The sequence below is a fragment of the Rhincodon typus genome, chromosome 14, assembly GCF_021869965.1.
Source record: "Rhincodon typus isolate 14 chromosome 14, sRhiTyp1.1, whole genome shotgun sequence".
Taxonomy (NCBI): Eukaryota; Metazoa; Chordata; class Chondrichthyes; order Orectolobiformes; family Rhincodontidae; genus Rhincodon; species Rhincodon typus.
In genome coordinates this window covers 57,813,532-57,841,416 of record NC_063345.1, presented here as the reverse complement: position 1 = coordinate 57,841,416, position 27,885 = coordinate 57,813,532, and the positions used below count along the sequence as shown (strand labels likewise).

The window sequence follows — 27,885 nt, the reverse complement described above, 5'->3', positions numbered from 1 at the left end:
AGCCTTGATACCCATGCTGATTTTAAAAAAAATCTATATCACAGCCTTGAATATATACTTGATGACCCAGCTTCAACAGTTCAGTTGTAAGTAATTCCATAGACTCACTACTCTCAGAAGCAATTCCTTATCTGTTTTAAATGTGCAATGTCTTACTCTGAGGTTATGCCCTGTGTTTTTAGGCGCTCACACAATGGAAACAAGTAATCAGTATCTACCTGCTAAGAATCTTATAATTTTCTAATGAGGTCACATTTCATCGCTCCAAATTTCAATGAGTGCAGGCCCAACCTACTCAACCCCTCAAAAGAAAATCCTCCATCCCCAGGGCCAACCTAGAGAATCTTCTCTGGATCATCTCCAATGCCAGTACCTCTTTCTGTAGTTAAAGGGGACATAAATTACACAATATTCTCAGTGTGGTCTGGTTAGTATCTTGTATAGTTTAGCAAGACCTCCCTATTTTTATACAGGTACTCCACTGCCATTGAAATAAAGGCCAAAATTCCACTTCCCTTCCCCATTACCTGCTGAACTTGGGATGCTAACTTTTTGTGATTCATGCACGAAGATCCCAAATTCCTCGGTGTTGCAGCTAACTGCAGTTTTTTTTTTTTTAAACATTTAAATAATAATTAGATCCTCTATTTTTCCCACCAAGGTACATAACCTCATTTTCCGAGATTATATTCCATTGGCTAAGTGCTTCCCCATTCATTTAACCTGTCTATATTGCACTGTAGACTCTTCGTGTCATCCTCACCATTTACCTTCTCAATTATTTTTGTCATCTGCAAAAGTACATTCACTTCCCTCATTTAAGTCATGAACACATATTGTAAACATTTGTGCTCCCAGCACTGATCCCTGTGGCATTCCACTAGTTACAGGTTACCATCCTGAAAATACAGCCTTTTTCCGAAGTGTCTATCTTCTATCAGTTAGCCAATCCTCTAACCATGCTAATGTACTCCACCTAACACTATGGGCTCTTATCTCATTAATTAACCTTACGTATGGTTAATTCTTGACCATCTTTTGGAAATCTAAATATAGTACATCTAACTTTGAGGAGGTAAAAAAGCAGGACTGACAAAGAATTCTAATGAATTTGTCAAATATAATTTACTCTTCATGAAGTTATGCTGACACAGCTTGGTTATAATATGAGTTTTAAACGTTCTGCTAATAACAGTCTAAAATTTTCCTAATAACAGATATTAAGCCAACTGGCCTTTATTCACCTGTTTCTCACCTTCCTCCCTTTTTCAACAGAAGTGCTACATTGACAGTTTTCCAATGCTTTGTGACTGTTGCCAGATCTGAAGATTCTAATGAAATCACAATCAATGCAACTGCTTTCTTTAATATCCTAGGATCTCCGAAGGACATACTGGCCTTTAACCCACTAGTTTCATTGCTACTTTTTCTTGAGTGATTGTCGTTGTTTTTATTTCTTCGCCTTTTTGTCCCGGACTTAGTATTTTTTAGAATGCTTTAGTGCCCTCTATCATGAAGACTGACGCAAGTAACGTATTCAATTCTTCTGCCATTGCCTCGCGACCCATTATTATTTCCCTGTCTTCATTCCCTAAGGGACCTATGTTCACATAAGCCTTTTTATCCCTTCTTTTACCATATATTTAAAAGGAAGTCTTACTGTTTGTTTTTATTTTACTTGTTCTCCCTCTTCTTTTGTTATTCACCTTTTGTTAGCTTTTAACATTTTCTCAATCCATTAGTTTATCACTAATCTTTGCCACATTGCAGATGTATATCCCAGTACAGAATGGGTGACATGACTAACTTTCTTAAATGTCTGCCAATGTTTTTGAACTGTCTTTTCTATTAAAATCCTTTCCTAATCCAATCCAATCAGTTCTCCTCTCCTTCCGTTATAATTACCTTTATTCAAGTTTTAAGATTTTACTGAGATCATTTCTTAAACTTGCCCTATTACACATTACCAGATCCAAAATGGCCCAATTTCCAGTTGAATCTGCAACATACTGTTCCAGGAAACTGTCCCAAACACACTGAATTCTTGCTCATGACTACCTCTGCCAGTTTGATTTTCCCAAACTGGATGATTATTGAAATCTTCTAGGATTAATGCACAGTACTTTTTTTTTTTTAAACAAGCCCTCATTATCTCCCAACTTATTATCTAACCTATAGGACAGCTACTTTAGGTACCCATAGACTACATCGACCACCATGTTCTACCCTTTGTTATTTCTTACTTCCACTTATATGGATTCTGCATTTTCCAGTGCAAGATCATTTCTCGCTATTGTACCGATTCCATCTCATACTCATACTAACTAAGCTACTCCATTACCTTCCTTTCTTGCATGCCCCCTCGAAAAGTATAGTGAAGGCAAATGCAAAATACCTGTTGAATTTCCAGACTCACTCACTTTATGACCCAAGATTACATTTGTTCATTCTTAAATACAAACTCTAACTAGCCTTTTTCATATTTCTAGCTAGCTTTTTCTTAGTTCAATCCCATCCCAATTCATCTTTTATTCATTCTTTACTTTTTTCAAACCTTCTGTCCAATATTCTGAAGTGCCACCCATTGTTGCACAATCAAATGCTGAGGAGTTTGATACCATCTTTAATTTTCATTTGTTTAACATGGATGGTGAGTCTTCCCCTTGGATTTGTTTCCTTTCTTGACAGTATATATCTATTGCATAAACAATAGTTTAAAACAATAGTTTTGGACCCACCCTTCTGTCCCTCCAACCAAATGTAAAATTCAATCATTTTATAATCTTTGCTACCTATAAACAACTTCACTTTGATAAATTAATTCATCCCATCTTGTTGCACAATGCCAGGTCTAACATAGCCGCTCCATGGGTGACTTCAGAACATGCTATTCTAAAACGATCCTTAAAAGATTCTATGAACTTATCTAGGCTACCTTTCCTCACTTGAATTTTCCGGATTTTCCAGAATCTCCTGATTATCGCGACATCTGTCTATTACAACCTCCTGTTATTTCTCCCTTTATATTCTGGTCCACTGTGGGGTTATTGATGGGGGTCCTGTATACTGTTCTTGCAAGTGAACTTTTTGCCCTTATCATTTCTGATCCCTACCTAAGCCACTCCTATATCTTGGTTTCCTGACCTTAGCTCACCCCTTTCTATTTTGTTAAGACAACCATTAATTAAGCAAAGCCACACCTCCACCTTATCCTACGTTCGAAATGTTACGTACCCTTCAATATTCAGGTTCTAATCTATGTCATCTTGCAGCAATATTTCCGTAATGACCATCAGATCATACTTCATTTGGATATAAAGGCCTCAGTTTTACCGTTCTTTTAAATTTTGTAACTTAGCTGATGTATAGTCTGTTTATCATTTCCTATAGTAAAACCTCTCACTTCTCTTATCTCTTCTTTGATTTATCCGAACTTCCAAAGTTTGATCTTCTGTCTCCGCTATTTAGTTCGAAACCCCTGCTACTTCGCTAGTTCCACAGCTTGTTAGAACACTGGTCCCAGCACACTTCAGGCATAGACTATCCCAATTGTACAAACATCACTTTCCCAGTACTTAGACCAGTGTCCGAAAAGCAAAACTCACCTCTCCCACAGGAGAAGTCAGAGTTATACATTTACTTCTCTAATCTTGTTTGGTCTATCCCAATTTGAAAGTGGCTCAAGTAATAAGATATTATTACTTTGAAATTCTGCTTCTTAATTTGGTGCCTAGCTTGACATTTGACTATGTAGAACTTTTATCTTTGTCCTGCTATGCTACTGGATCATCCTACTCCCACACCAAATTGCTCTGAAGCCCTGAGCAGACATTCCAAACCCTGACATTGGATGTACAACACAGCCTTCTAGATTCTCACTCATTGCTGCAAGGAACAGTGTCAATCCTCTTCATGATACTATCAAATATTACCATTTTGACGACTGTTATTTTTACTCGCCAACTTATCCTCCAAATTCTTTAGCATTGGTCCATCAAGTCAAACAGGGAAAGAAAACACTGTCAAAACAGTCCTCTTAGTTTATGAACAACTGCAAGTTTCACAGAACTTTCTCCAAGTTCTCAAACCAGCTATATTTTTCCCCTTAGTACCCTTCTCCCATAAAATGCCTTCAAAGCTTTCCAATTGGGAATAGACATGCTTTTTTCTGTACAATTTTTTTCTGCATTATTACTGATGACTGGAAATAGAATCCACAACAACAATTCACTTTTAGCTATGCAAATAATGACCTCATGCCTCCTGAGCCAGTTTCTCATCACACCCATGGTACTTTGAATAAAAATGTATTTATAGACTATGTAGCAGAAGTGGAATTAGCAAAGGATTGATTGAACAATACACTGAAATAACTATATTATTAGACAGCAACATGCAGTTTATTTTCTCAAGATAGGAGTCAGTCTTGTGGTGTGTCAACATCCTGATCTTAGAACGCAAGTGGTAATTACTATTTAAGGCTGCAGAAATGGACCAAGGCGAGGGGACAGAATTCCCAACATGTTTGTAGGATACTTCATGACTGGAAGAATTCTGCTACATCCAAATTCCCTAAAACAGGTGATACCAAACTGTATGCTTGAAAAGCCACTATGGAACACATTCAACAAACAGCCTCACCTGTGTGGAGGCAGTGGTACAGGAGTGATTTCACTGCATTGGTAATCCAGATGCCCAGAGTAATGCTCAATGGACATGGATTTGAATCACACTATGGCAAATACTTTTAAAAAAATTGTTTACTGGCGACATTACATTACAGAATGGTAACCATTACAAAAACCCAGCTGATTCACTGATGTCTTTTTGGGAAGGATAATTATTGTCCTTACCTCGTATGGCCTAATAGCAACTCCAGACCCACAGCAACGTGATTGATGCTTCAATATCCTCTGAAATGGCTAAGACAGCCAACTAGTTCAAGGGCAACTAGGGATAGCCAAGAAATGCTGGCCTTGCCAGCACTACCCTCAGTCCATAAGAATTAAAATAAAGTGATGCCATATTTAATTCAATTGGATATTTTTTGTACTTCAGATTTCAAATCAGTATCGATAAAGTAAGATGACCAGTCTGATAGATTATACTGCTTGTTGTGCTGCATTCCAAACTCAGCAGTCAAACTGCGCAGCATTTCACTCCACCACAGTTAATTCTTCATTCTATGATTATCCAAATACCTGCTTTCACTTGAAAAATTACAGTCTTAGGAAGGCAACTGTACGGTCCGAGTACTTCTAACATCTTGAACACTACAAGCGTACTATCTCAGTGAAAGAGTTATGTCCAAATTTTGCAATGATATAAACATAATAGTGTAATTGTACATTAATATATCAATTACAACCCCGTGCATTCTGTCAGGGTATACATTACCTATTGCAGGAAATGTGTGTGGTGATATCCCCAGAGCCTTTTTCATTAGCTCCCACAATGGCTTTATCTCCTTCCCACCATCTGCCATCAAATCTTTGAAAGACTTGAATTCCTGTTAAAGTAATGGACTGTATTTAAACATGTCATCTGATTTCTCAGTTTGCAATTTTGACAAATGGGAGAATCAGCTTACCAACACAAGAAAAATCTCCAAACATCACAAAACAATTTAAAATTCGAAGTTGGAACTGTGTCAAGCTTTGCACAGTAAAATCCATCAATCCAACATCAATTTTCATTTGTGAAAAAGAATTACAAACGACTACCATATTGTGTGAAGTGTTTCCTGTTGAAAGTGTCAAGAATTAGGTTTAAACCTAAAAAAGCAGGACCCCGAGGGTAATAACTGCTGGATTACTGCGAGATCCCAGGTGCAAATTGACAAAGGTTTAGACATATCAGGAGAATTGATTCAAAGCTAAAGGCCTGATGTGGGAAAACAGAAGGTCCATTTCATGAGACACTGGTACCAGATCTGAGACAAGGAATTGTACAACAAGTGGGATCCATTTGAACCAGGATAGTCCCATATTCTAACAGAAATGGTAAATAGGGAATTTTCAAAAGCTTTAGACTAGTAAGAAGTAAGGAGGTATCTACAAGAAATGTGAATAGCCTTAACATAAATAAAACAGCAAAGGAGAGCACAGGGAAGAAAAAAGTAGGAGGGGCCAAAGATATCAAAGTAAAGAAAAAGAATCCTAAAAGAAGTATCTAAAACAATGGTGCAGTATAAAGTGAAGAATATCCTGTCAAGATGGAAGTAAAATGCCCATACAGTAATGCACACAGGGTCCATTGCAAAATAGGTATGCTGGAGACAATCATGCTGAGAGAAGACAGATGTAGGAGGGATTACTGCAGCATGACAAAAGAAAGTACAGGACTTGGAACAAAACCTGGCAGGATGCAGCATATTTAGAAAATATAAAGAAAAGGGGCCATGGGGTAGTTGTACTTATTATGGATGTATAATGGCAGTGCAAAAATGAGATGCAGTTTTCATCAAGACCAAAAAGATAGAAACAAACAACAATAAAGGATTAGTCACATTAACAGTGTGGCTTACAAACCACTGAATAGAAGAGGCAGAGGAAGAAACGCGCATCAGGAAACTGGGTACAAGAAAATGTCATGTAAGGAATTTCAACTACCGCAATATTAATTTGTCAAGAGTAACAAAGGAAATAAAATGGGTAATGTGACGGAGTTCTCATAATGTGTCCAGGACTCCTCCTTGACCCCAAATAAAAATGATGTGGCGGTACCAGTGTTGGACTGGGTGGACAAAGTCAGAAGGATCTCCAAGAAGATCACGCATATAGACACAAAGTTTCATACCCATGAAGACAGCCTCAACTGTGATCTTAGATTCATGTTGCGCTACATGTGACCCCACCATACTTGTGCATCTGTAAAATCTTCCTTACTGCCCTGCTTTGTCACCATCACCTGGATAAATTGTTAACATCTCTTGACCTTAATTAGTTTGTACAGTTTCGGATTAGACTTTGGTTAGACCTGCCACATGCAACTCTTATACCTATCATGTTATTCCAGTCATTTGGTTTGTCTCCAGCACCACCTTATTTTTGTTTTGTCATTATCTCTCTGCCTCATTTAATTGGATTGCAGGTCATCCCTTGTAATTCAGCTGTTGCCACTTTACTCACACCATCCAACACTTTGGATCTCCCAGAGAGACTTATTATTTAGCAGTCCACTCACACCATCTGTATGGTCTTTGATCTGTCTGCCTTTGATTTCTCTCTGCCCATAAATTTTGTGTTCTGCATGCTTCTCTCTCACTTCACCTGATAAAGGGGTTACACTCAAAGATTGTGATTTCAAATAAACCTGTTGGACTATAACCTGGTGTCTTGAGACTTCTGACTTTACCCAAATGAAAAAGGCTCAACAAACGAAGACTTGCTGTTTTATCTAGAATGTCTATGCACAATGATCATAAGTATGTTATGATAGGATAATAAGAAGTACATAAGTATTATGTAAAGTACCTTAACAGGTTAATGATTTGGAGGGCTGAGAATACAACTTGCAAGGAAAAAAACGGTCAACAATATCATCCAACAATGTAGAACAACATGGAAACATTTACAAGTGTTCAACGTAGTTCTGATTAAAGGTCATCAACCTAAAGCCAGCTGGTTTCCCTCTCCACAGATGCTGTCAGATCTGAGTTTTTCCAGCAATTTCCATCTTTATCTCAGATTTCCAGCATCCTTGGTATTTTGCACCATATCACAGAAACACAAAAATTAGGAAAGGCCATTCAACCCTTCAAGTTTGCTCCACCATTCATTATGATCATGGCTGATCATCCAACTCAATAGCCCGATCCTGCTTGCCCCCCCACCCCATATCCTTTGATTGCCCTAACTCCAAGTGCAAAACCCAGCTCCTTCTTGAAATCAGACAATATTTTGATCTCAACTGCTTTCTGTGGTAATGAATTCCACAGGTTCTCTACATTCTGGGTGAAGAAATTCTCATCTCAGTCATAAATGGTTTACCTTGTATCCTTACACTATGACCAGTGTTTGCTCCAATTTTTTTTAAAAGATGCATGGGCCTCTAAGGTATTTTTGTGGTAGTGACTTCTGGAACCGAAATCAATGCTGTGATTGGTGTACTGACGCATATTGCCACGTGCAGAACATCAGAGTGCCTGGCCACATGCACACAGCTTAGAGGACATGTAGTCTGTGACCTTTAGCTGTGGACATCCCGACCATCAGAAACATTCTTCCTATATCAACAGTATAGTTCTGTTCAAATTTTACAGGTTTCAATGACATTCCCCCCTCATTCTGTTGCAACCTCTTTCCAAAAGTCAGTCTTGCCATCCCACAAATTAGTTTAGTGCCCTCACTCTATAGCAAGAGCATCCTTTCTCAGATAAGGAGGCAAAAACTACAAACAAAGTTCCAGGTATGGTTTCACCAAGGCCCTATATAACTGCAGCATGACATCCATGCTCCGTACTCAAATCCTCTTCCTATTAAGGCCAACATACTATTTTCTTTCTTGACCGCCTGTTGCAGCTGTATACTTCAGTGACAAGGTCACCTAGGTCTTGATGCATGTTCCGTGTTCTCAATTTATAATGGATAATAATTGGTCTTCAAGTTTTTGCTACCAAAGTAGATAACCTCACATTTATTTACATTATTCTGCATCTGCCATGCATTTGCCCACTGACTCAATTTATCTCAATCACACTGAAGCATCTCTGCATCCTCCTCACAGCTCATCCTCCCATCCAGCTTTGCGTCACCTGCAAATTTGTAGGTATTACATTTAATTCTCGCATCCAAATCAATATATATTGAATAGCTGGAGTCCTAGCTGCGATACCCTACTTACACTGCTCACCATTCTGGAAAACACCCAGTTTACCCATCATCTCCAATTGCTCCTAGAAAATCTGAACAAAGGAGAAATCCCTACAAATCTCTGGGATGCTACCATCGCCATGGTCTTCAAGGAGGGAGACAAGGTGGATTGTGGGAACTATTTAGGACTCCTCTTGCTTTCTACTACCTGGAATATCATAACCTAAATCCTCACAAGACACCTTTTCCCTTTCTGAAAGCCAGTGTGGCTTCTAACCAAAACATGGACATGAACATGATACTCAATGACCGGCAGCTCCAAGAGAAATGCCAGGAACACAACCAGCCTCTCTACATGGCCTTCATCAATCTGACCAGGTCAGTTGGGAAGTGCTCGAAGACTCTGTCAAAGGTCCTCCACGACATACTCAAACCTGTGCTGGAGTGGAAACTGATACAAACCATTGTTATAGCAACGGCTGAAGAAATGCGCTGTTTCCCTCCTTAGTCCACACCCTATGACCATAACAAATTGAAATGTTTTATCCATTTTACCAATATAGCCAAATATTTTACACATATTAGGGTTGAAAGCCATTAAGCAGGTTTCTTTAACTGATTTATAATGAAGCAACCTATTTAGCAAACATTTAAAGCTAATTAATACAGTTGGAAATATGGAAGTATACATATCTATCCTTCTGAACACTCCTAACTCTCCTATTTACACCAAGAGGAGAGAAAGAAAATGGGTGTTCTCTGCAGAGATTTAATTTGAGAAAAAATATTTTTGTTTACTTATGGCAAACTCACAGTCAAAAAGGACAAAGTACAGAATATTCAGTCAGGCACTCTAGCAAATAGAGTTGGGTATCAGTATAAAAGAAAAAGTATGGATTAAGAGTTTCAGCAATAATGCAATAGACAAAGATGCATGTAAGCAAGGTACAGTAGGGGAGTAGATGGTCCTTGTGGTGGAAAGCGTATTATATCACAGGGCCATTCCAGAGGCAACCAGAATGCTCAGTTCAACCCAAATGATGGAGTAAAGCTCCAAGAACTAACCATGGGCCAGATTTTCCACAGAATGGCAATCTGTACAAAGGTCCTTTTCTAAACAAAAATACAGGAAGGGAGCTCCATATTTCAGAAAAGTCAAAATTGTCAGGGATGGGAAAGACAGGCAAACCATGACCCCCTTTTCACAGCTGTCAGCTGCTGTATTTTGAAACTTAAAGGTCCTTGCAGCCATTCCAAGAGCTGCTGTCAAACAGTTAGTACATTAGATAAGTGTAATGTTAGGGTGCTGGGAAGTAAATGAAGTTGCGAGGGTAGGATGCCAGGTAAACAGGATTTTTGGCAGTCCACTGATCAGGGTGCCAGATGAGTAGGAATAGCCTGCCAGGTAAGCAGGGGGGTAAGTAGTAGGGTGCATGAGGTTAGGATCCCAAATGGATGGGGTGCCAGGATACAATGTGGCAAGGCGGCCAAATAAGTGGTAGTAAGAACTGCAGATGCTGGAGAACCTGAGATAACAAGGTGTAGAGCTGAATGAACACAGCAGGCCAAGCAGCATCAAGAAGGGTCTAGGCCCGAAACGTCAGCCTTCCGGCTCCTCTGATGCTGCTTGGCCTGCTGTGTTCATCCAGCTCTACACCTTGTTATCTAAGTAATGCAGTGGTTAGGGTAGGTGGGGGTGAGCGGGAAAAATTAGGTTTGGGGTCTTCTGGTCTGTCTTGTCTGGATGGGGAGAAGTGGGGATGGTTATGTTAGCTTCACAGTGGGGGTGGGCTCTGGCTGGTAGGTAGTGGGGGCTCACACTCTACAGTGGGGAAGGAGAATCAAGTGTGGAGTGACAGAAGGGTCTAGATGATTGGCAGTGGGAGAAGTGGGAGTGTCAGGTTGGGTCCAGCAGCAGGGAAAACAAAGTCGAGGGCTGAGCAGGGGAAGGGAGTGTTAGGATCTGGGTCTGGTGACCATGGGGTCTGGGGAGATATAGGTGGGAATTGGTGTATGGCCTACGTATTCAATATGTTGAATAATTACCCTGGAGTTAGACTATGCATTTTATCGAGTTACTACTTTACATAATTTCATCAGAATTGTCTGAAATCTGCTTTAAATGGAGGAGACTTCCAAAGGGTTGCAGGCATAGAGGATTGGCCAACAAAATCTTCAATTACCTGGGAATTCCTTCAGAGTTTGCTTTGGTGGGAATTCTGCAGGGTCCCTATGCAGAACTCTCACGAACACTGGAATAATGGTTGTCAGAAAATCAGAGATAGTAAGAACTGCCAATGCTGGAGTCAAGAGATAATGGAGGAACACAGCAGGCCAGGTAGCATCAGAGGAGCAGGAAAGTTGATGTTTCGGGTCGTAGAAGGGTCCCGACCCAAAATGTCAACTTTCCTGCTCCTCTGATGCTGTCTGGCCTGCTGTGTTCTTCCAGCTCCACACTGTGATATGTCAGAGAATCAGGGCCTGTTTTAATTTTGGGGACAGGTTATCATACACTTGAATTTCCAACATTCATTTTTAAAAAAAAATTGACTTCAGGGTTTTTTCCAACTGGAAAGAAAGTAAATACTATGAATTGTTTAAATTTCAAAAATAAGCAACTGTACCTTGCCATCAGCCTCTGAGGCAGTCATCATTGCTGACCAAATCTGGAAAGCATACTTCATCTTGCGGATCTGAACCTGCTGTACCTGAACACCAAACTGCACTTCAAGATATTCAGTTAGCTGAAAAATGGCAAAATAATGTACAAAAGCATTAAATATGTAGCATCAAGATTCACATTACCAAATGGTAATATTTAAGACAGCAAGCAGACAGTCAATAAGAAATAGCTCGTTAGCCATGGAGTATTTAACTATGGGAGTGTTAGATGACGTCCTTCTAATTGTTTGGATAAATTCTTACAAAATTTATAAATAAGTAACCAAAAACAAACTTTTCCAAACTGCAAAACATCATACCATGTACAATGACAGTGTAGGACAGATTTGATAAATCACTTAACTTTCTTAAAATTGTCTAAAGTTATACACATCAAAAGGAACACCCTTGACCTGCAGGTTCATCTCCAACTTTCTTTCCTTTTCTCAAGTCCTTGACCATGTCATCATCTCCCAAATCTATTCCACTGTCTCAGAACTCCATGACTGAATTCCTTCAGTCAGGTTATCCACCTCCTGGCAGTACCAAAACACACTCGAAGTCACAAATAGCATCCTATGTGATTACAACAATGGTAAAGATTCCCTTGTCATTTTTCACCAGCTGTCTGCAGTCTTTCATATGGTGAAATACATTATACTCCTCCAATACCTCTCCACTTTCATCAGCTGAGTGGGTCAGAATCACCACGTTCCATTCTTATCCATCTAATGATGGCTAGATAATCACTTGCAACAGCTCATCTTTCCTGGTCCCACATTTACTCTTGGCATCCCCACGGATATATCCTGCCTGATTCCTATGCCCATCCACACACTATCCTTCAGTGATAGTGGAAAGTACAATGTTATTTTTCACATGCACACTTACAATTTAGCTCTACCATGCCATCATCATCCCCAATTCTACCATTACTACTAAATTATCAGATAATTCTTATCCATAATTAGCAGAAATTTGCCCCAATTAAATTTTGGAAAAACTGATGTCAGTTTATGACTTTGTGTACTAGAGTTTGCAGACAGCTCTAGATAGGCTGAGCAAGTGTGCAAAAGTATGGCAGATGGAGCATTATGTAGGAAAACGTTCAGTGTGGCAGTTCAGAACATTACTTAAACGTATTTTTCAGCAATTCTTATTAATTTTGAGAGATGCAGCAGACTCCTTCATGTGCGGGACCAGCTTCTAGTTTGGACTCTCGAACTCCTCTCGCGTACTGTTCACACCGGGCACGCGTTGAGACAACCTCAGAGCATACACAGCTATTTGGAATCGGGGCACGTGACCAGTATTATAGTGCTCACTGCTGGGATCGGGGCCCCTAGTTATGCCCAACTGCAGGCCCCCTTATCTCCTGCCAAATCTGGTTTCGGCTGCCGATCTACTGTTCCTCCTATTGGGAGTTGAACGGGCTTCCTGATCACTGGAGAACGTGCAAATAGATTTTTGATTAAGGTGAATGGTTTTGATGGTTTGGAATGTCCAGTATTTCCCTTGGATGGGTACTCGTTAAGTTTTGAATAGTGGTGCGAATGTTCTTACATCCAAGGTGAAACAGGTTTACATGTAGCACAATGGTGTGGAATGTTCAGTATTTCTGTGCCTGAGAACTGGTTGGAAGTTGAAAGGTTTTGTACCTCTGTAGGCTCCAGAAGGTCTGAAGTTGCTTGTTTCCTGTGTCTTTATTCCACTGTTCTAAACTGGGGCATGAATGGGGGTTTTCCTTTGGTTTTGCAAGCTGACCCCTGTTCCAGACATCTGCCCCTGGGCTTGCATATTACCCAGTCTGTCCCAACCAGCCTTTTCCTGGTTCAGCTGAGGCCAAAAAGCTCACTGAGTTTTAGTCCAATGCAATTTCCACATAGTCCAGGGATGCATACATCCCACAAGTGAATTAAATAAAAAGACCCACTGCAATGTGATTGACTGTTAAGTGCCCTCTAACACGTGCACCAAGTCACTCAGTCATAAGGAAATTAGATCATAGAATCTTTAGAGTGTGGAAGCAGGCCCTTCGGCCCAACAGGTCCACACCAACCCTCTGTGCATCCCACCCAGACCCATTCCCTATAACCCACCTGATCTACACATCCCTGAACACTATGGGCAATTTAGCATTGTCAATCCACCTAGCCGCAAATCTTTGGACTGTGGGAGGAAACCGGAGCACCCGGAGGAAACCAAAGCAGACACAGGAAGAATGTGCAAACTCGACACAGACAGTCGCCCAAGGGTGGAATTGAACCCAAGTCCCTGGTGCTGTGAGGCAGCAGTGCTAACCACTGAGGCACTGTGCTGGAGATTAGAGATGGGAATAAATCCTGGATATGCCTGCAATGCTTGTATTCTGTGAACTAATAAAAAAAATGGAGAATTGACAGTGAAATTCCAAGGTACAGAGGGATATTGGTGCTCAAATGCAAGATTCACAACAAGCTTTGGTTCAGTACAGCATGTAATAAAGAAGGCTAATAGGACGATTACAAGAAGAATTTACCATAAATGTAAAAATATTCTGCTTCACTTGTAGAGGGAATTGGTGAGACCACATCTCAAAAATTGTGTGCAGTCTGGGTCTACTTATTTAAGGAAGGATGCAAATGCACTGGAGTCAGCTCAGGGGAAGTTTACTAGATTGATACCTGGAAATGAGTGGGTTGCCTTATTGGGATAAGTTGAGCATGGCAGCTTTGTTTCCATTGGCGTTTATAGGCTTGACATGTGACTTGGCTGAAGTATACAAGATCCTGAATAGTCTTGACACCGTGGATGTGGAAGTCCATTCCTCTTGGGGTTAATTCCGAATTGAAAGGCGCTGTTTTCAAATTAGCATTAACCCTTTAAGAACAGAGATGGGGAGAAATATTTTTGCCAAGTATTAAGCAACTTTGGAACCCTTCTTCAGCAGGTGGTGAAAGCAGGGTCATAGAGTCATACAGCATTGAAACAGACCGTTCAGTCCAACTAGTCCACACGAATCATGTTCCCAAACTAACCTAGTCCCACTTGCCTGCACTTGGCCCATATTCTTCTAAACCTTTTCTATTCAAGTACTTATCCAAATGTCTTTTAAATGTTGTAACTAAACCTGCATCCATCACTTCCTCTGGCAGTTCATTCCACACATGACCCACTCTCTTGTATAAAAGAAGTTACCCCTCATGTCCTTTTTAAAAAATTTTCTCTTTTCACTTTAAAAATATGCCCCCTAGTTTTGAAATCCCCCACCTTAGGGAAAAGACCTTAGCTATTCACTTTATCTATGCACCTCCTGATTTTATAGACTTCTGAGGTCACCCATCAACCTCCTATGCTCTGGAGGAGAAAGTCCCAACCTATCCAGCCTCTGCTTATAAGTCAACCCTTCCATTCCTGGCAACATCCTGGTGAACCTTTTCTGAGCCCTCTCCAATTTAATAATATCCTTCCTATTGCAGGGCAACCATAACTGCACACAATACTCCAGAAGAGGTCTCACCAACGTCTTGTACAACCTCAACATGATATCCAACTATACTCAAAGGTCTGAGCAATGAAGGCAAGCATGCTAAATAGCTTCTTAACTACCCTGTCTATCCGTGACACAAATTTTAAAGAATTTTGTACCTGAACCCCTAGGTTTCCCTGTTCTACAACATTACCCAGGGCCCTATCATTAATTGTATAAGTCCTGCCCTTGTTTGTTTTACCAAAATGCAATACCTTGCAGTATCTGTCAGCTCAAAGTGACATTGAAGGCATGAGGAACTGAGGTGGTCTGAGAGCAGCAAAGATGTGGTGAGGCTAGCAGTTTGTTGACATCGATTTGTGTGGATGAAATAAGGATCAAGGAGGATAGTAGCTGTGGGTCATGTAGGGACGTTATTGTGAAGATACAATTAAATGATGGTCAGGGCATGCCTGTGGTGAGCTGCAGCTGATTGGTGCCCATTCTGTTTAACCTGTCAGGAATGTGCACTGTCTAGTTTCTCAGTGGAGGAGAGGAGAATTTGAAGTGGGGTTTAAGTAGGGCAAGTTCGTTCTTTAAATGAGATGTAAACGCATGGAAATACAGCAAACACCACTCAAGGGCGAGATTCTGAAGTCACCACACGAGGGGGAAATAGGAACATTTTTCTCTTTTCCAAGAATCTGACTTGTTCACTCCTGCCCTATTTCGTCACTTTACGCGCCATCACTGTTGCTGCAACAGGGAAGGGAAAATTCCACCCTTTCTTTCTGAAATCCTACAGCGTTACCATACAGAACACTTGTCACAGGCAAGATGTCGTTTTAGTGCCCCGAAGACAATCTTCAATCATCCAAGTAATGAGCGTAAATCCAAGATTCTAAACGAACATTGGCTCCAGTCCTATTTACAAGATTGACAGTTACCTCGGCCATTGCCTCCCCCTTCACTGTTAGTGGTGTTTCACTTTTAAAAATGGAATCAAGCTTGGTGCAGGGTCTTATGTTGAAATACTTCTGAAAATATTTCAATGTAAAGTAATAAAAAAAGGGGCTGAGGCAGCAGTTTGTGGTAGCCAGGCACAAAGTGATTCGATACATGGTTTTTGGCAAACTTCTCCAAGGAGCAGTTTGCAATTGCTTGTGAGCGCACAAGAGCATAGATAAGCAGGATGGAGTTGTAGGTCACAAAACAAATTACGAAAATGGACAAATGTGCAAAGATCATCTTCAACACCCTTTCATGGTTCCAGTTGGAAACATTTGTGGTTTATCAGAGTCGTCAGAACCAACAAGGAGCAGGTCAGATTCAATAGCAAGGGAATAAGAAATCCAACTATTTCAATGAATATGGTGATCTTAGACAGATAGGTTTTCCAGGTGTCTTTGGAGAAACTTTCGAAATAGGTGGTACTGGGGTTATTCCCCCTGATGTTAGTGGTGGAGAATAGAGATGCAGAGATTCCCCCACTGAGCACTAGGAGCCACCTCCTGCACAAACGATGCTGGTGTTTCTCCTTGTCCTGATGGCAAGACCCTATGGCCAGGAATCAGTCAGCACTGATGCAAGTGAGGAACAGCATGCTCCCATTTATTTTCGCAAGAACGCTGTCCCAGAGACCTTGCACAGTCCGTCACCAAAGGGTCAGTGGTAACTGATGTTGTAAAAAATCTTAAAGGACAGCGTAAAGACAAAAAGGAGGTCTGAGCCCACAAGATTGGTTATAAATATCGTGGTCTCATTCTACATCTTCATTTGCAGCTTAAGTAGTACAGTGAGGTGAAGCTTCTCAGCAACCTGCAAATAAATACAACGCTGTACACGGAGACAGACAGGGTAGACTTGAATGAATTGTTGGTAAGACACGTGGGGTTCTGGCTGTCGGTCCCCATGTCTTGCCTCGTGCAGCAGCAGTTTAGAGTTGAGCAGCATTCATAATAGGTTTCAGTGCACAACAAATTGTGGCAGGAATCATGTCTAAGGTTTCTACATAAGGAGATGCCTTTGTACCATAGTTCATTGAGTGAACAGCTGATCTATGCCTGCTGCTCTTGCTCCATTGAATGTTTTCAAGTCTTGGGCAAGGGAATCATGTTTATCAGCAGTAGATCAGAACATGGAATTCAAATCAAACAGATCAGCCATCATCTTATTAAATTGCAGAGTGGACTCAATGAGCCATATGGCCTACTCCTGCTCCTACTTCACATGTTCGTAACTAATGACTGCAGAACTGACTTTCAATGTGAACATTACACTGGAGGTTCCTTCTCTCTAGCCCAAGTTAGGCAAAACTTTCAAATCTTTTAAACCGCTTACAAACTCCATCTCTTCAACTTACATGCAAGTTCCCAGTTACACTTTGGATGATAAGCGATGGCATCAGCAATTTCTTTGCTTCAGGTGCAGAATTAGTTGATTTCATTCCCTGCACCTCCTCCCCTATCTCTCGCTCTCAAATTCTTGAAGGCTCACTGAGATCTGAGATACACAGCAATATCTTGAGAAATCCTGACCCCAACACGTGGTTTGCCAAGGTCTCTTCCCTTCCATTCCATTCCCAAAGCCCAACTCTATGCCAATATGAATCAGATGGGCCATATACATGGGTAGAATTGTCAGCAAGATATTAGGAACCCAAATACCATTCCAACTATAACTTAAATAGACAATTTGAAGAATAACTTGACATTCCTAATGTTTTCCTGTAGGACATATAAGCTAATAATCTACCCATAGTCAGTATCGATGCTTTTATGTCCACAGATGTATACAGCTTGCATCTTCTCTCTTGTGCCCTTCATGGTGTCATTGCAAACAAGCTACCAAGGTGGTTGTCACACAGAATTCATAGGTCACACAACTCCATTTAAATGAAGGAGACAACCCCAAAACAAGGTTATTTATCATTTATAATATATTATCTGACTTTGCCCTTGTTGACAGTTGACTTCTCTTTTATCCTGGAAAATCAGCACTAGGCTGATTCATTTCTGTCTGCCTATGATATATGGACAGGCAAAAGGCAGGCTCAAAACTTGCAAGTTGGACAGAGGGGACAGAGGAAGGGGAGAGCAGTTTGGGGCTGGGATGGGGAAGTGCAGGGCAGAGGAAGAAGAGAGCAGGGGGCGGAGGAAGGGGGAACCCGAGGAAGGGATGTGCGGATGATGAGTTCGAGTGTGAGAGACAGACCATCTTGTTTCTTCATTGTTTCACTTGCTTTAGCACTGGTGACCTGCAGAATGGCAGATCTTGGCTTGCCACATGACAATCTCCCCAACTGCCCAGTGACCCAAATATGGTGACAGCTAGGAGATTCCACATTCCTGGTTAACATAATCAGAGCTTGCTTGGGAACATTCCTTTCACAGCCAAGAGTCCGTTGTCCTGGCTTTATGGACAAGCTGTCTCTATTTCAATAGCACTAGAATACAGAAGACACTGTGATACAAATGTCAACCATATTTAAGACTGCAATTTGAATTCATGGCAATGTTGCCTGAGTCTTTTTTCATTCAATTAGGGATCTCTAATCTGTAAATCTTCACAACAACATGGTCCACATCATCCTAAAAGCTGTTGAGGAGAATCTGGTGTCAAAAATGTTCATTATACATGAGGCCTCCATTAGCCCACCAGAGTCATTTAACTGGATATTAAAGTCCCAAATGTATTACTTGAAGAACAGGTTATTCTCCCCATTCTTTTTTCAACAAATATCACCTAAAACAAGTAGCTACATATCAATTCTTATTTTTGTTTGCGGGACTTTCCTGCGCACAAAATCGCTGCCAAACTTGCCTATTTAACAGTAACTACATGTTAAAATAGTTAATTGTACTTGAAGCTATTTGGCTGTTTTGGAGATACAGGCCCATATAGAAATAGAAATTTCTTTCTGAAGGACAAGAAAGTATGGGCAACACCTTTCGAAAATATAACCAACAATTAGATTACTTTCGGAATCAAGTCCCAACTTACCCTTCTCTGAGCATGAATCAGCTCTTTGTCTACTTTGGACAGGAATGGAGATCCTCCATCATGTTCCATGGAATAGAATTTCACTTTCTTAATAAGAACCTCTTCATCAAGTTTCACCCTTTCGCAATACAAAAATTGAACACGTTATTCAGGAAGAAGAGTTCTGACAAGTTAATATTCTTTAGAACACAAGATGGTTTAAAAATAAAAAAATTCTGTTGCAATCTCAGATAGCCTTATCAGTGTTAGGACCAGTGTTGGTCCTCCTTCAGTGCTCTGTGCTGACTGAAGATTTTCTTGCAGAGCTGTTTCTTATAAACATATTGGGCTCCTCTCTGGTTCCACACTTAGTCCATCATTTCAAATAAAAGGAAGACAAGCCACCTCCCTCCTGACATTAAATACTGCCAGGTCGACCACCAATAAAATTCCAAGAGTCACCACTGACCAGAACTTGAATTGATCAGAATGGTTTAGTAAGATGGCAGCAGGATAAGACGCTCCAATCGGAGCTCCTGTGCTGGCCAGTTCCTTTTCCTTTTCTTTTCCCCCTCCTCTTTGCCCTCCTTGCAGTATTTCTTTCTCCCCCCCACCCAAGGGAGTCGAGTCGTGACTGGAGACTGGGCGGGAGCTGACTGCATTGGCCATGTCACGGACAGAATACCAGAACGACAACAGCAGAACGAGAATGGGCCAGGCTGAGTCCTGAAGTGATGGATGGGGCGACGGCAGCAGGAGAGCCCCAAGTCCCGGAGCGGCATGAGGTGAAACAAATCCCGGCACAGCGTGACTTACCTTGTTGCTGCTGAGTGCCGGTGAGCAGCAGACTGGAGCGATATAGGGACAGTTGCTGGACTTGGGCCTGGCGCCACGTGCCAAGCTGCTGCTGTTTGGAATTCTTTACTGGACTGTAATGTAAATCCTTTCCACAATGTTATAACTACCTCATTTCTACCTTATTCTTAGACACTAAGTAATGTTACTGCTTTCCTTTTAATCATCTTTTGAATAATAACACTATTTCTTTTACTATGTAAGATTTGTACCTAGGTACTTGTACCTAAGATGGTACCTTCTAAAGGCAGCCATTATAAAAAGTTTTCACTGTACTTCTGTATTAGAGTACAAGTGACAATAAAGGATATTCATATCCATAATTCATATTCAATAGCTAGGAGGTGTGACGTAGTGATAATATCATTGCACTAGTAATCCAGAGGTTAATGTTCTGGGGGCAGGGATTCAAATTCTATCATATCTGTTGGTGGAAGTGGAATTTAGTTAATAAACGTGAAATAAAGCTAATCCAGCTGATAATCATGACAACCAACAGTAATTGCTGAAAAAAAAAAACACAACCTATCTGGTTCATTAATGTCCTTTAGGGAAGGAAAGCTGTCAACGTTACCTCACCCAACTTTTGACATCAGGCCCACAGCAGTGTGGCTGACTTGGAACTGCCTTTTGATATGAGTAGCATGCCACTTGGTACAAGGGCAACTAAGAAAGAACAACAAGTATTGTCTTGGCTGGCAACAGACATATCCCATGAAAAGGTAAAGAAAAGCAGAGTACAGATATATAAATGGTTCAGCTCCTGACCCTGCAAGCCTGGCAACCGTTTAAAAGACTCAAATTAAGAGTGTGATGAAACACTCACCTGAATAGGTGTAGTCAAACATAAGAAACCTACAACGTGAAAATAAATGCTCATGATCAAAACTGTTCATGTCACTGGTTGCAGTGTTCAACCCAAAACCAGCATGTTATACTGCTATCTATGATGAAAGCTATCTACTATGACAGCAGCTTCTCCTGTATCTTGAGCAACTAAAACTGGAAAGAACAATACCACGTGAACGTCACTTAAGGTTATACATTATACTGACTTTGGCATCTGTTTCTTCATTATTACTGGATTAGCATCCTAAATCTAACATCATTGCAGGACCACCAACATCACAACAACTTCAATGCTTCAAATGGACCAATCATCATCTTAGGTCAATTAGGGAAGGACAAAAAAGGTTTCTTCCACAGGTTTGCCCTCGAGTTCCTTGGTTCTCTCCCCACATCTTTTCTTTGCATAGATTCCATCGAGTCAAATAAAATTTATTACATGATAAAAAGTAAAATCCTGATTCAAACCTTTCGTCCATTTACAAAACTAGTCTGTTATTGGTGACAGAACTTTCAAGTATATCTATCTTCAAAAACCATTCGAGAAAACTTTGTCAACTTTTCCAAATCACTTAAAAGATTTTCATTTACTCCTTCTTCTGTGAAATATCAAGGTCTGTTATCAATGGAAATAATGACGATTGTTTAAGTATTTTTTTCTTACTTGGAGATATTTGGACCAGCCATGACTTTGAACATTGGAATGAGATCATCAGCATAACGACACATAGGACCAGTACACAGAAACTCAGCTTTTAGACCCGTTGCATTTGGAAACTGACCGTCATTAGGTACCAAACCTGAAAGCACAGCATTAACAAAATGTTTATAGAATTACTGCAGGGGACATACAAATGATCTTGCATAAGTAATGCAGTCAACATCAGAGTGGTATACACTGAGCCAATCACAATTGTGATTTAGGAACATTACATTTTCATAATTTGTGACAATATCTAAACAACTTATGATTCAAAGCAGAAAATCTTAATGCACGATATTTTTCCTACTTTCATCTACAATGCATGCTGAATACATTTTTACTACAACCTACATTTATCTAGATATAACAAGGTGTAGAGCTGGATGAACACAGCAGGCCAAGCAGCAGAGGAGCAGGAAGGCTGACGTTTCGGGCCTGGACCCTTCTTCAGAAATGGAGGAGGGGAAGGGGGTTCTGAAATAGATAGGGAGAAAGGGGGAGGCAGATAGAAGATGGATAGAGGAGAAGATAGGTGGAGAGGAGACAGACAGGTCAAAGAGGCAGGGATGGAGCCAGTAAAGGTGAGTGTAGGTGGGGAGGTAGGGAGGAGATAGGTCAGTCCAGGGAGGATGGACAGGTCAAGGGGGCGGGATGAGGTTAGTAGGTAGGAGATGGGGTGGGGCTTGAGGTGGGAGGAGGGGATAGGTGGGAGGAAGGACAGGTTAGGGAGGTGGGGACAAGCTGGGCTGGTTTTGGGATGCGGTAGGGGGAGGGGAGATTTTGAAGCTTGTGAAGTGCACATTGATACCATTGGGCTGCAGGGTTCCCAAGCGGAATACGAGTTTCTGTTCCTGCAACGTTCGGGTGGCATCATTGTGGCACTGCAGGAGGCCCAGGATGGACATGTCGTCTGAGGAATGGGAGGGGGAGTTGAAATGGTTCGCAACTGGGAGGTGCAGTTGTTTAGTGTGAACCGAGCGTAGGCGTTCTGCAAAGTGGTCCCCAAGCCTCCGCTTGGTTTTGCCAATGCAGAGAAGGCCACAACAGGAACAGCAGATGCAGTATACCACATTAGCAGATGTGCAGGTGAACATCTGCTTGATGTGGAAAGTCTGCTTGGGGCCTGGGATGGCGGTGAGGGGGGAGGCGTAGGGGCAGGTGTAGCATTTCCTGCGGTTGCAGGGAAAAGTGCCGGGGCTGGAGGGGAGTGTGGAGCAGACAAGGGAGTCACGGAGAGTGGTCCCGCTGGTAAGCAGATTAGGGTGGGGAGGGAAAAATGTCTTTGGTGGTGGGGTCAGATTGCAGATGGCGGAAGTGTCGGAGGATGATGCGTTGGACCTGGAGGTTGGTGGGGTGGTACGTGAGGACGAGGGGGATTCTGTTTTGGTTGTTATTGCAGGGAGGTGGTGTGAGGGACGAGTTGCGGGTAACGCGGGAGACACGGTCGAGGGCATTCTCGACCACCGAGGGGGGGGAAGTTGTGGTCCTTGAAAAACAAAGACATCTGAGATGTTCGGGAGTGGAATGCCTCATTCTGGGAGCAGATGCGGCGGAGGCAATTGAATTGGGAATAGGGGATGGCATTTTTGCAGGAAGATGGGTGGGAGGAGGTGTATTCTAGGTAGCTGTGGGAGTCGGTGGGCTTGAAATGGATATCGGTTTCTAGGTGGTTGCCGGAGATGGAAACAGAGAGGTCCAGGAAGGAGAGAGAGGTATTAGAGATGGTCCAGGTGAACTTAGGGTTGGGGTGGATGGTGTTGGTGAAGTGGATGAACTGTCCGAGCTCCTCGTGGGAGCCCAAGGCGGCGCCGATCCAGTCATCAATGTAACAGAGGAAGAGGTGGGGTTTAGGGCCAGTGTAGCTACAGAAGAGGGATTGTTCCACGTAACCTACAAAGAAGCAGGCATAGCTTGGGCCCATGCGGGTACCCATGGCCACCACATTTTGTCTGTAGGAAGTGGGAGGAATTGAAAGAGAAGTTGTTGAGGGCGAGGACGAGTTCGGCTAAGCGGATGAGGGTGTCAGTGGAGGGGGACTGGTTGGGCCTGCGGGACAGGAAGAAGCGGAGGGCCTTTAGGCCATCTGTATGGGGAATGCAGGCGTATAAGGGACTGGACGCCCATGGTAAAGATGAGGTGTTGGGGACCAGGGAATTGGAAGTTCTGGAGGAGGTAGAGGGCGTGGGTAGTGTCACGGACGTAGGTAGGGAGGTAAGGTTTTATAGTTTAAGATACAAAAGACAAAACAAAATCCAATCTTCATAAGGGAGGTAATGTTACAGATGCCTGAATTTCAATATGCATGACTTGTTTGGAAACCAAGGATCCTTTGCAAGTCATTTATTTCATTTTTAGAAATAAATGGAACTAAATTGGATGAAGGTTAGAGATGCAGATGGATTAAATCATACTTCTGTTCTTGAAATCTGGGCTTAAATCTGTTTAGCATAATAAGAAAATTATTTTCTTTATTCTTTCATGGGATGAACACTGCTAGTAAAGTCAACATTTGTTGACCATCTCAAGTTTCCCTTGTTTAACCATTTCAGAGTGTATTGAACAGCCGACCACATCGCTGTGGGTCTGGAGTCACATGTAGATCAAACAGATAAGAGGTAATCAAGCAACAAAAACAGAAATTGCTGGAGAAATTGAGGTGGTCTGGTAGCATCTGTGGTGAGAAAGCAAAGATAACGTTTCAGGTTCAGTGACCCTTCTTCAGAACGGTAAGCATGGCAGATTCCTTTCTCAAACAGGCATTATTGGATCAGATGGATTTTTTCAACAATGATGGCTTCATGATTATTACTGAGATCAGCTTTCAATTCCAGATTTATTTTCATTGAATTTAAATTCCACCCACTGATATGGATGAATTTGATCCAGTTACCTAAAGTACTTGCCTAGACTACTGTCACTGGACTAGTAATATAACTATTATCCACATTCTCCTTGCCTTCTTGCAATAAATGGACAAGGAAACATAATAAAACACATGAAAAGAATATGAAGCTAGTTTCAAGAGAAACTAAAGTAGCAGCTTGAGAGAGGCTACAAAACATTGTTACTTAGGCTAATTTTCTAGGGCCAGAATAAATACACAATTTTGGACAGTGTTGAAAATTTTTCATCCTCCAAGACAAATTTCATTTGATAGCAGGAAGCAAGGAAACGGCAGAGAGATGTTAATTAACAGAGGCATTAGCACAAAACAGTGGATTATCCTAGGTCAGGAAACCAGGATGTAGAAGCAGGTTTAGGCATGAATGAGAAATGATAAAAAGGCAAGAAATTGCTTGGGGAAGTAGCGTAAGTCCACTAAAAACACCACACAGCCACAACGAGTATAAAGGAGGAAATAATGGGACCTGATCAGAAAAGTAGGTGGTATTCATATGGGATTTTAATCAATATAGACTAGAAAAATCAAACGAGCAAAGGTAGCCTTGAGGAGGAGATCATAGGTTTTCAGGATAGTTTCTCAGAACAGGCCATTCTGGGATCAACTATAGGGCAGGTTATACCAGAACTGAATAGTGCATCAAGATAGGATAAATCAATGACTACAATGTGAAAATGTCCATAGACAGCAATGATTAAATTTTATATTCGGTTTGAGGGGGAAAGAGAATAGGTTCAAGACTCAGCTTAAATTTACATATGGGGAATTATGAAGGCATGAAGGCAGAGCTAGCTAAAGTGAATTGGCTAATTGGTTAAGGGATAGGTCAAGAGCGAAGTAGTGGCATATATTTATGGGAGGGGTGGTATTTTAGACTGAGCAGTTGGCTACATTTCATCAAGAAACAAAAAAATCCTGGACCATGGGAGCCAAAAAGTTATTTAACTAATCATAGAAATTAAGTTTTGATTCAATGAAATGAAAACACCAGAATAAACAGAACAGCTGTCGTAATAAATCAGTTGTGCCTCAAATCCAAGATTCACTAAAAATAATTAAGTAGCAATCAATGCAAAACCATACCAGTCACAAAGAAATACCTAAATGGCAGAATCTTGAAACATGACTCACAAGACAAAAGCAGTGTCAAGCTTGAGATAATTCTGACCTGTTGTAGGCTTGTGTCCAAAAATTCCATTGAAGAAGGCAGGTATTCGAATACTCCCACCAATGTCAGAACCCACCCCCATTACTGATCCAGCTGCAGCAATAATGCATCCCTCACCTCCTTTAAAAGCACAAAACAAAAAAAAAATTTCAAATGTTCTAGAGGTTAGAATATTTTCTCATCTTAAACAGTGAAAATGGTGCTAGAAAGATAGGAGGAGGAAACAGTATAAATTATGTTCTTCAAAAATAAGTCAAGGGCAGAAAACAAAAAAAAAACAAAATTAAATCAATCTTAGATTTAAAATTAACTACTGATTTAGCATCCCAACTTACATTTGTGAAAGAGAACTCTAAATTGCAACAAACTTTGTGTGTTAATATCTTTTCTAACTTTACCACTGAAAGGTCCGTAATTCATAAATTTTGACCACAGTTTTAAGGACAAACTATTTCCATTGGATGGGAACTCAGAGATTGTTTAATTACATGAAAACTCAAATTAAAACCGGCTTTAAATTTATTCTAAATTCAGGGAATTACAACCCTATCTTGCGCAATCCTACCTGGCAGTTTAACCCTTGAGTCCCAGCAATCATTCTGACAGAATTATGTTGCGTTCCCCTCCAAACATCACCACACTGATCTATAGTCATCCTGTCCTTAGTTAGGTGTAATGCCCAAAACTATTTTCAGTACACCAGGTGTGGTCCAAACGGAAACAAAATCAGAAATAGCTGGAGAAACTCAGCAGGTTTGACAGCATCTGTAGAGAGAAAGCAGAATCGCATTTCGGGTCCATTGACCGGTCTTCAGAACTGGAGCAGGGAGGGGCACCTGGAAGATCTTGGTTGTGGAGGTAGGGGGACAAACATAGGAGAGGGTGCTCACATTCTGAAATTGTTAAATTCAAAGTTGAGTCCAGAAGGCCGCAAGGTTTTGGACTCCTTGGTCACCAGGAACATCCTTTCAGTGTTTACACTGACTCGCCCCATTAGAATTTAATTGGTTTCTGAGGTCCCCCTCATTCTTCCGAACTCCAGTCAATATAGTTCTAATTGATCGAGATATACATCAGTCCTCCATCCCAGTATCTGCCTGGTAAGCGTTCGTTACACTCCCACCATTGTCAGAATATCCTTCCTCAGATAAGACAACCAAAACTACACACAATACTCCAGTCTGGCCTGTACAATTGCAGCAAAACAACCCTGGTCCTCAAATCCTCATGCCATGAAGGCCAAAATACCACTTACTTTCTTTACTGCCTGCTGGATTGTTACTTTCAGTGACGAGTATATAAAGACACCCAGATCTTCTCGCACATTCCGCTTTCTCGATCTATCACCAGAGAATAATCTGTCTTCCTGTCTTTGTAACTAAAGTCGATAACCTCATTTTTATCCACATTATACTTCATTTGCCATGTACATGCCCACACTTCACTGCAGCATCTCTACATCCTCCTCACGGTTCACACTCCCTTCCATTGTCGTCTGCAAACATGAAAATATTATGTTAAGTGCCCTCATCTAAATCATTTATATTGTGAATAGCTGGGGTTCAAAAATCAATCCCTGCAGTACCCCACTAGTCATGGCCTGCCACTTGGAAAGAAGAGCTGCTGAAGAAGGGTCCAGACCCAAAACGACAGCTTTCCTGCTCCGCTGATGCTGCTTGGCCTGCTGTGTTCATCCAGCTCTACACCTTGTTATCTCAGATTCTCCAGCATCGGCCGTTCCCACTTTCTCTGTTTATTTCTATTCTTGGGTTCCTGTCTGCCAACCAGTTCTCTATTTATATCAGTTCACTACCCCCGATCCTATTCACTTTAAATTTAAATGCTAATCTCTTAAATATGACTTTATCGAAATCCTTCTGAAAGTTCACGTAACCGCAGCCACTGGCTCCCCCTAGTTATATCCTCAAAAAATTACAGCATATTTGTCAAGCACGATTTCCCTTTTGGAATCTATACTGACTCTGTTTGATCCAGTTACTGTTTTGCAAGTGCTTTACAATTAGATTATTTAAAAAGGACACTAGCATTCTCTCCCACATAGATTGCAGGCTAATCTGTCTAAAATTCCATTTTGTCTCTACCTCCTGCATTAAAAGCAGGGTTATATTTGAAACCCTACAATCCGTAGGAACTGTTCCTGTGGAGTCCCTTCTTCCAAATGCAGTTATAAAGATTTGTGAATTTCGATATCCTGTCTAGTTTATCCCATTAAACTTCCACTTTGTAAACATTTCTACTTATTTAGCTAGCTATCCTTTGCATCTTGCGCATTTGCCAAGATCTGTATTAGTTTTCGTATTTTTGTAAGCTTTTTCTTTCAGTTATATCTTGCCCCTTCTCTCTCTTGTCATCCTTGGTTCTGTTTAGGCAAGTACAGCTCTTGCCCTTTATGGTGCAAACTGATTCTGTATCACGTTAAATCATTTTTTAAACATCTCCCTCTGATCTGCTGTCATTTTATCCACTAATAGATTTTACTATGGTCAG

At 41.1% G+C, this 27,885-nt stretch overlaps 1 protein-coding gene across 4 annotated transcripts in view; it reads right to left on the bottom strand.

Annotated features, from left to right (window-relative positions):
• Positions 1-27,885, bottom strand: part of LOC109931830 (fatty-acid amide hydrolase 2) — a 65,780-nt gene that overhangs the window by 5,337 nt on the left and 32,558 nt on the right. For 3 of the 4 annotated variants that reach the window (XM_048604989.1, XM_020531099.2, XM_048604991.1), the window contains exons 5-9: positions 25,378-25,497; positions 21,269-21,404; positions 18,925-19,042; positions 11,438-11,557; positions 5,398-5,509 (exon numbers count right to left, since the gene is read on the bottom strand). In XM_048604989.1, coding sequence (XP_048460946.1) covers positions 5,398-5,509; positions 11,438-11,557; positions 18,925-19,042; positions 21,269-21,404; positions 25,378-25,497 — 606 coding nt within the window. The remainder of the gene's footprint in view (positions 1-5,397; positions 5,510-11,437; positions 11,558-18,924; positions 19,043-21,268; positions 21,405-25,377; positions 25,498-27,885) is intronic. The other variant, XM_048604990.1, reaches the window with a different exon arrangement.